This window comes from Gavia stellata, chromosome 6 (genome assembly GCF_030936135.1).
Source record: "Gavia stellata isolate bGavSte3 chromosome 6, bGavSte3.hap2, whole genome shotgun sequence".
Lineage (NCBI taxonomy): Eukaryota > Metazoa > Chordata > Aves > Gaviiformes > Gaviidae > Gavia > Gavia stellata.
Window position 1 is genome coordinate 49,839,986 of NC_082599.1, and position 9,205 is coordinate 49,849,190.

A 9,205-nucleotide genomic window follows, 5' to 3' on the forward strand; every position below is an offset into this window, starting at 1 on the left:
GCAAAGCACGCTTTCATTTGATAGTTATTTCAACGCCCAGTCAGAAGAGGGCCCCCATTTACTTGTACCGACTGGCTAAGGCCTTCAGTGTGGAGATAGGGGAAAAAAGAGACGAAATGATGTACATTTTAAATCCTCATTTGGATGCCAGGTGAGTCACTGCAAGTCCCTTTAGTCCCCTGGTCTATTTTACAGCACTGTTACAGCTTAAACATTAAAACCGGCATGTGCAGTGACTGTAAAAAAAATTAGACAAAGTTTTGTCTGAAGCTCTCTGGCATCCAGGAAAGGTGGCAGATGTTATTACTTACAAATGTCACGCTGGCAGTGGGCTGGCAAAGAAAAATAGCGCTTTCTCTTAATTGCTCTCAAAACCAGACAAACTGCTTGCGGTAGTATCACAAGGAGAAAGCAGATTTCACAGGTGAAACTACTTTTTCTGTAATTGGCATTTTTGTGATTTAAAATGAGCAAATTCTTGGTCAAAGGCAATGGTGGTGGTGGCTTGGCAGGGGTGGAAGCATTATTTTGTGCCCGGGAATGGTGCCTTGGAAGTTATTCACCTGTTGGGAATACAGAAAGTCCAAACCCTGATAACCGCAAGGGCGGTTATCCCCCAAGCCCCCAGGGACCACCCAGGGACCATGGTCTTGCTCACAGGGCAGGAGTTTTGCAGCACAAAGGATGGGACCGTGGGGCCTCTCTTACCTGGGAGCCTTGTGAGCAGCCAGGTGGTGAAACCACTTTTTATGCATGGCAGGCAACGAAAAGATGCCTCTGTCCTGGGGAAGCAGGGGAGTGACTCCCAAAACCAAGCCCCCAAAACCATCATCCAGCTGCACTGAGGGCCATGCCACTTTCATAGACACCTTCAGAGACCTTCAGGAAGGAGAGGAATGGGATGAAACATCTTTGTCCCTCCATTCCCCTGCCTGGAGGAAATGAGATGGAAGGAAAAAGAAAAGTGTTTGTTTTTTTTCTAATGACAACATTCCCCAGCAATAAGGCTGGCTTTGTAACGACACCCACTCCCAGCCCCCCTGCAATATTACAATATTACAGCCTCCAATACATAAGCCAGGGATAGAAAAAATTTTAAATGTTGTTTGAATGGTCCTGTCGTTAAAAGACAGTAAAGTAGAAACTTGGTTTTGTCCCAACTTACTTTTAAAGTAACATCACTTTGGAGATTAATTTTTATTTTCCTCATTTAAAAAAAATGTATTAATTGGTTGAAAATTTTGGAAAAAATGGGCACTTTGGACTGTTGTCCTGTGGGCAATAGTCAAAACTAAGGTGAGAATTCAAGTATTTAGAGACTCATTATGTTTTGAAAGGAACCGAGAAAAGTCAGACTAGGTGGCTTGGAAACTAGCTGACTGGAAGGAGCTTGAGAGGAAGAAAAGTTCATGCAGAAGAGCAGTTCCATGTTTTCAAGATGAGATCCACAAAAAGACAGGTTTGGTGTTACTAGTGAAGAAAATTCCCCACTACCATTTGCTGAAATCCCCCTTTCCTTGCAGATTTCTGGGGTGCTGTCTGCTCTCCCAGCTGCTGTTGGGAACAACTCCTCAAAATGTTTTTGTGTTCAGCCCTCGGTATAACCATTTTGTTTTGTTTCTCAGTCTTCCTGGTTTTGGTGGAATTTTGGTTTAGTACAAGTATTTTGTATTATTTTCTATGCATTGTTTTTACCTATTAATTGCTGTGGAAATTGCTACAGAGGTACTCACCTGCCTCTTTCATTTGGCAAGCACCTGCTTTTCAGCATGTGAAAAACGCGTTCCTTTTCTTATTAATGCACGTATTCAGGAGAAATTCTGTGAATTATGCAGTGTAAAATCACCTCCTTTTCCAGTTTAGGGAATTCCTCAGGTGTGAGAAGCAGCTGCTGAGGCAGGATCAGGAGCCACAGGAGGGGTTACCTGGGGGCAAGGAGGAGAGTGCAGGTAAAACATGTTTTGTAGCCCGCCGCGGGCAGGCAGGAACGACTGCAAGGGGACTCGCCGGAGTCCCCAGGGTGCCGGTTTTGCACAAGCGGGGATCACTGCCTGGCTGTGAGCGTGGGGCTCGCTGCCTTCCTCTGTGCCAGGTAAGGGCTGGGCACAATCTCCCTCCTTCTCCCCACGACGGTGGGCGACAGCCAACTCAGGCTGACTCTGTGATACTCGGGAGCAACCCGTTTCCTTTTAGCACACGGTGACTAGACTGCTCCGATACCTCCTCCCCCTTCCCTCGGGATCATCTTCTGCCCCGTTCAGGGAAATTTCCTTGCCCCCTCCCCGAATGAATGCTTGGCTCACCACACGGCAGGGAATGCTCTGTTTATTCCATGATTTGCAGCCGTCAGCAGAACTTTCACATTTAGTTGACAACATAAAATAAATAAGCCAGGGAGGTGAAACATGTTGGTGTCATTCCTCTTTTCATCTTAGCACTGTTGACTACAAACACGTGGGCTTGGTGTGTAACTCAGCCCTTTACAAATGGGTCACCACGAAGATAGCTGGCCTTTTCTGGCACTATTGAGCTGTGTTTCTCTTTGGACAAGTTCCCCTTAGAGTTCACAGCTATTGGGACTGCCACAAGGTTTCTCTAAAAAGTGGCTCATTTGTCTGACTACTCAGCACATGGAATATATTTACATTGCAGAATGAAGGCATTTTCCTGCCTCTCTTTATAGTAAGACACCCAGCAACATGTGGTGACAGGACAAGAAGGGATAAGTGAAATCATTTTAATATAATATCAGTATATGAGAAACCACAACAGAAAGAAAACTTTTTCTGGAAAATTCTGCATATGTATATATTGCATTGTATAGTCTTACAGACAAATTTACATCAAATACATGATATATTTTAAAACACTGATTTGAAGAGGACAACAAATTAATTTTTCTCTTTCTGTACAGACATGGGAGTGTGATTTTTTTTTCTGTTGCTATAGTTTGCTGTTCTTTAGGAGGAGTATTCATATTCTTCAGCACTGCGGCGTCCAAAATCCATCCAGCCCATGTAGTCTCTGTCATTTATCCTGTGCGTAGGATCAATGCTCTGTACCCTGTTTCCCATAACTGAGAGCCTTCCAGTGGGACCTAAAGAAAAAGCGTTTGGGAGAGCAGAGAGTAAGTGGACACATTTTTCAGGTTCATCCATTTTCTGATCTGTTGTGTACTCATTAGCAGTTGTCTGTAATAGCTGAAACTGCGTGACTTAATACAGACCATGTAACACCGCAACATGTGATTGGGGAAAATGTCGTAGAAACGTTATGGGTAATGTCCTGAACGTGGCTTGGGTTTTTATCGTAAAATAAAGAGATCATTTTTTCCCTCCTGGCTGCTGGGAGGGAATATGGGTGCATTTCTCCTTTTTCCTTCCTATTTCACAAGGAAGAGAGAGAAACAAAATCCAGACGATTTCGCACTCTTCCTAGCAGACCACACCCTTACTTGCTGGTGTTGGGAGAGTTGCTCCAGAGGCAAAATAACCCTGCTTGAGAGCAGACTCAGGCCTGAGACAGGACTCCACCACAGTCCCCTGTTGCTTGAAGAGCCATAAATGTGAGTACAGGAGCTCTTACAGTGCAAATTCAGTAACAAGCGGGGTGGAGTTCTGAATCCCAGGTTTTGTAGAGAAGTGGGAATACTTGTGAAATTGAGAAAGTTGTGTCTGGAATTTATAGCTGGAGATGTCTATTGCTGGAATTATACAGGACTTACTGCTATGTCAGTGAGATTTTCATTGCTTATCCAAAGCTTTCATAATTCCTTTCACAGCAGGGTTGGATGCTGATCTCTGATCTTGCCTTAGCCTTTCTGTCTTCCTTGCTTAGTGCCTCAAAGAGACACAAACTATTTGCATGGACAATTTATGCTTTAAAAAAAGGGCTGTAATCTCTGTTTTGACATCATCACATCGTGTCATTAAAAATGCAGGGAAAGGTAAATTACTTCTCCCTGTATTCCCTGAAAACAGCCAAAATTGACATACACCAATAATTAGATTGAGCTGAAGTCTTGAGTGAGGAAGAAACAGATTCAATATATTAGTATTCAATACAGACTGAGGCTTGAGGAATACTTGAACTGATGAAAAAGGGAAAGAAGCCCAAATCAAACCCCACAAATCCAAATCTACACAATTGCCTTGCTTATGGTTTCTTGTGTTTTGAAGGAACCCTTGCTGACTCTGTGCTTTTATATTTCAAGGTTTTCCTCATGTAGTGATTTATAATGAACATGCTCCATTAAAAACAAAAACAACTGCATTGTTTTGTTAGTTGTCACAAAGGGACAGGAGAGTTAAGGGTACCAAAAAAAGAAACCAGCTGTGTTTTAGACATTCACCTAAAACAAAATTGCAAAAAATTTAATTATCTCTAGAAAATAGTATTTGTCTACCATTAAACGCTCAAAACCCATGAAATTCACATTCATAATTCAAAATAATTAAGCTGATGAAAATGTCTTCTTGGCACTCTAATCAGGCAGGGCTAAGACAGCGCAGAACCATCGCTCAGATGTTGGTATTTAAGAGACTTCTGAGCCTGCAGTGACCTGTGGGCTGTAATGGCTCCCCTGGTGTCATTATGGTCTGGCCTGGCAATGGCTCCTTAGAGGATGGTAAATGTGCATGTCACTGACTTGACAGCTACAACGTCTCATCTACATGGTGCCAGATTCATGCTGAAAGCCTGCAGATGATGTTAATTGAAAGCTAGGGATCACAAACAGTGAAATTAATTTCTTAACAGCACCTTAATTACCTTTCCTCAAACCACCGGAGATGTCCTGTGAATACTGCAGAATCAATGTACAGCAGATGTATTCAGAATTGTAGCAGTTTGGCTACGAGGCCACCACCTAGCTGTAAGCTCCTGAGAGAATTTAACTCGAATGTCACTGTTTTAACTGGAAGTAATGTCCAAAATCGGCCTTTCTATTAATCACAAGCGCAAATCCTATCAGTGATGACTGGTAACTGCTCAGACTCTCTTTCCCCCTAGATGGAATTTTCTCTTATGGTTTAGACAGGTTAAAAGTGACTAATACAGTAGATGTGAGTGCTCTGCAGAGATTTCTGAAGTGCTGCCCAGAACCTTTATGTTAAATGAGAAGATAATGTTTTGATGGGAACACTGTATGTATTGTTAGAAATGAAGTGAATACTGTTCTGTCCCTGTGAATCTTCTCTTCTGTAACTACAAAGTACATCTACAAATCAGAGTGCAACTAGCCTAGTCATGTCACAAGAATCCCATCATTTGCTAACAGTCACTTTGTAGAGTTAATTATATGTCAATTAACATGAATGCAGGAAATTCCCCCTCATATCAATACTTCCCAAAAAGACATCTTAAATACAAAGTGGGTTTTTTTTTACTTCATCTGGTTAAGCTATTTGGAAATGTCACCCAGATAGTTAAGAGAATATAATGGATACATAAACTAGAATGAGGAATTCGGTTTCTATGTAGTTGGGTGACAATGACTACACTGGGGAAAGGTAATGAGGATTCTGCTTTCTAGACTCCTGCAATAAGAGTCTTATTCAGTAACAGCTTTAACTGTAGCACTGAACTGTAGAATTTCATAGCTGAATTCTCTTTCCGTTGTGTGAACTGCTAAAAGAAGTTCCTTAATGGATATTGCGCAAATTGGTAACATGAGATGAAGTCTCTCAGACTGTATTAGAAGTGATTATTTTTCTGTTATTTCTGATTTGACCCTGTTCTACATACACATATGAACATGTATGGCTGCATATGTAATGCACAAAATACATGTGGCACCTCTTACTTGCAGACTGCCATCAAAAATAAGAATAGGATTCTGCCTAATACGGAGGTCAGCAGTGAGGCTATCAGGAGCAGAGAATTAAATGTTCTGCATACGGTTATGTGGAGAGACAGGAGAGGAGAAAGCTCTTACTTATATAAAGTGAATTTTATCCTAAACACAGTCTGGGGCTGGGAGTGAATTAATTTCTCTATGTCTATATATCCAGGTAATCCTAATTACTGCCCTACCCTCGAGCCCTCTTTGCTTCTCAGATGTCCACTTTCCCTGCAGTACAGTGGATAGACTAGAGTGAAGCTATCACAAGTAAACAAGATTTGTGTAGTGGCTTTTGTTGAGGTTGGCAGTCAAAGGCCACACCAATTAGGCTGCCCACAGCGTTACTCTATTGAGATACAAAGCAATACAGAGACGTGTACAGTCCAAAAGGAAAAAAAATGGGTTTTTTTGGGGGGGAGGACTTCCCGTGGTCAATGATTTTGATCCTTCCTTTTTACTGGTAGCACAGATGGCATGCTTTTATGTCTGTGTAAAACGTACTGTAAGATGTCAGCAGGGACAGCTTTACTCTTTCTCTTGCTAGCTCACGTTTGTAATACAATTGTTTCCTCAAGTGACTAATAAATCACACGGTAAGAATGAAACCCTTTAATTCCACTACTCTACCGGTGCTTCATGCCCTTGTTACAAATGCAGTGCCATGGAGGTTTTCAGTAACTGCAAGATTGTGATCCAAGGCTGCCTGGGACCGAAACCCTAACAAGAATTCATAGAATCATAGAATCATTTAGGTTGGAAAAGACCTTTAAGATCATCGAGTCCAGCCATTAACCCAACACTGCCAAGCCCACCACTAAACCATGTCCCTCAGCACCACATTTAAAGGTCTTTTAAATACCTCCAGGGATGGTGACTCCACTACTTCCCTGGGCAGCCTGTTCCAGTGCTTGACAACCCTTTTGGGTGAAGATATTTTTCCTAATATCCAATCTAAACCTCCCCTGGCGCAACTTGAGGCCATTTCTTCTCGTCCTATCGCTTGCTACTTGGGAGAAGAGGCTGACACCCACCTCGCTACAACCTCCTTTCGGGTAGTTGTAGAGAGTGATGAGGTCTCCCCTCAGCCTTCTTTCCTCCAGACTAAACAACCCCAGTTCCCTCAGCTGCTGCTCAGAAGACTTGTGCTCTAGGCCCTTCACCAGCTTTGTTGCCCTTTTTTGGACACGCTCCAGCACCTCAATTGACATGTTTTAAAGGAAATGTGCTTTTACTTATCACTGCTTTTAGTTATTGTGTTCATAAATGTTGAGTTCTCATCTTTCAAAAGCTTTCACACTTTTGTAACTTCCTCTGGGAACAAATGCACGGAAAATCCAATACGCAGAAGATTTCCCTGGTACGGGTATTTCTGGCTGACGTGAGGTTAGCCATTTGGTCTGTATTTAGCCTCAGAAAAGTTTTCCTGCTCTTCTAACTTAAAAGAGGGAGGGAAGAGGTTAACTAAATGAAAAAGTTTGAAGAAAATGCAGTTACTGTATTTTATCTGAGATGCAACATGCTGAAAATAATACCAAAATAATTATAATTATGAAAATAGTAACTTAAAAATAAAAGCTGAAGTATGATCTGACAGGTAGGTTACATTTTTCCCAATTACCTGTACGCAGCTCTCAGTCAGTAGCTGCTATGTACAAATCTTTTTTTGGAGGAGTTTTGCAGTAAATGAGAAAGAGAATGCTCTCTACTTCAGGAATAACCAGGCAAAAATCTATGTCCTATCTTCTCTAGGAATTCATGCTAGATGATGACAGGGTTATCTTAACACCTAGGTATCCCTGCAGGAAATTCCACTGACACAGAAGTAGCACAGTAAGTAAGCTATAACCAGTACCTTTTCTGGCTTGCTGGAGATACTTTGCCAACAAAGCGCCGATGTTAGCTCTCTGGTCGATGCTTCCATCCAGCCGCGGCACAGGTTTCAGCGGGCCAGCAGACGAAGGGGCGCGGATGTGCCGCTGATGTTCTGTCAAGCTCTGCTCGAGCTCAGCAGCCAGTGGTTTCCCATTGTGCGAGCCCACAGTTTGCTGTCCGAAAGAGCTCGCTGAGAGCACAGCAAGGAACACACAGATGCATATACCGCTGTACATTGCTGGAGAGAAAAGGAATGATAGGCTGTTAAAACGACCAGATTTACTACGTTGTATGTTGTCCCTACCCCTGTCTTCCATTGTGGGTGCTGGTTTCTGAGCAAACTAGGGTTGTGCGTTTTTTGGTTTTAATGCGGGTAACTGTGGGATCTGTCTTAAGTTGGAAAACATGTATGTGAATAGTTAAATAACTGTTGGTAAGAGTGAGATACATTGGAAGGAATAAAACCAATTCACTGTAGTATGTTGTATGTCTCCCTGATCTACTCAATTCATATTTGCTTTTCTTCTCTGGAAGCTGTAATTCATTAAAACATAAGGGACATGTACCCTGCGCTGCAAAAAATCCCAGGATTCAAACATTCCAGTATTTTGCTGTTGTACTAAAATCTGCTGTTACTACAAATGCTCAATTTTGACAAGTTTTCTGAAGAACCTTTACTCTATCAACCCTTCATTGGTTTGAACTTTAGTGTTCAAGAGGCTTCACTTCATCATACACAGAAAGAAAAACCAAAAACTTGTCCCAAGGAAAGAAAACCCAAAATCTAACACTTCCCCTAAGTATTTGATCTAACAGCTGAGGTGGTAAAAGCTGTTTAGTTAAAAGCTGTAAGAGAGAATGAGCGACTTCACAATAATCTTCTTCATCTAAAACAGAGAATTCAAATGAAGAAATCTGTTACTGCTTCCTTAAGTTCTAGACAAAACAATGTCGTTTTACTAGATTCTTTGGTCATAAAAGCTGAAATAGTATTTTTCTGGAAACACAGAAATTACTGTCATTTATTATGACAAACAAGGTACCTCGTACTTAATGCTGTAGGGGTGATTTCCATTTATAAATACAAGTGAATTATCTCATCTATATGAGAACTTTTGAGTTGTTTACGTTTTTGAACAGTATACTGAACCTAATATTTTAATTGTAAAAGAGGAGAAAATTAAGTTTATTTGCCCACCACATACACTAGAATGAAAACGTTTGCAGTACATAAAATATGTTTTTAGTATTGTTAGGAGAGGAATGAAACAATGTCAAAATGTCACTCCGGCATGGTTATTAGCGATGTACCATGTAGGTTTCGGTACTTAGAAACCAAAGGTGCGTTCCATCCTTTCCACAGAGGTATCGTTTCAACCCACCTGACTCCTGTGCTTTTCAGGCATATATACATTCACGCACATACTAAGGACTCCAGACACTAAACCTCATCCCCGGCAAGCGTGTCTTTCACAGCCTGCTCCTTCAGGA

At 41.7% G+C, this 9,205-nt stretch overlaps 1 protein-coding gene across 1 annotated transcript; it reads right to left on the minus strand.

Moving 5' to 3' along the window:
• Positions 1-2,960: 2,960 nt before the first annotated feature.
• CCK (cholecystokinin) lies at positions 2,961-7,950 on the minus strand. Its single transcript, XM_009817085.2, has 2 exons — positions 7,695-7,950; positions 2,961-3,097 (listed from the first exon to the last, which is right to left on the minus strand). Exons 1-2 carry the CDS (start codon positions 7,948-7,950, stop codon positions 2,961-2,963), a joined length of 393 nt encoding a protein of 130 aa, XP_009815387.1.
• Between the last annotated feature and the right edge of the window lie 1,255 nt (positions 7,951-9,205).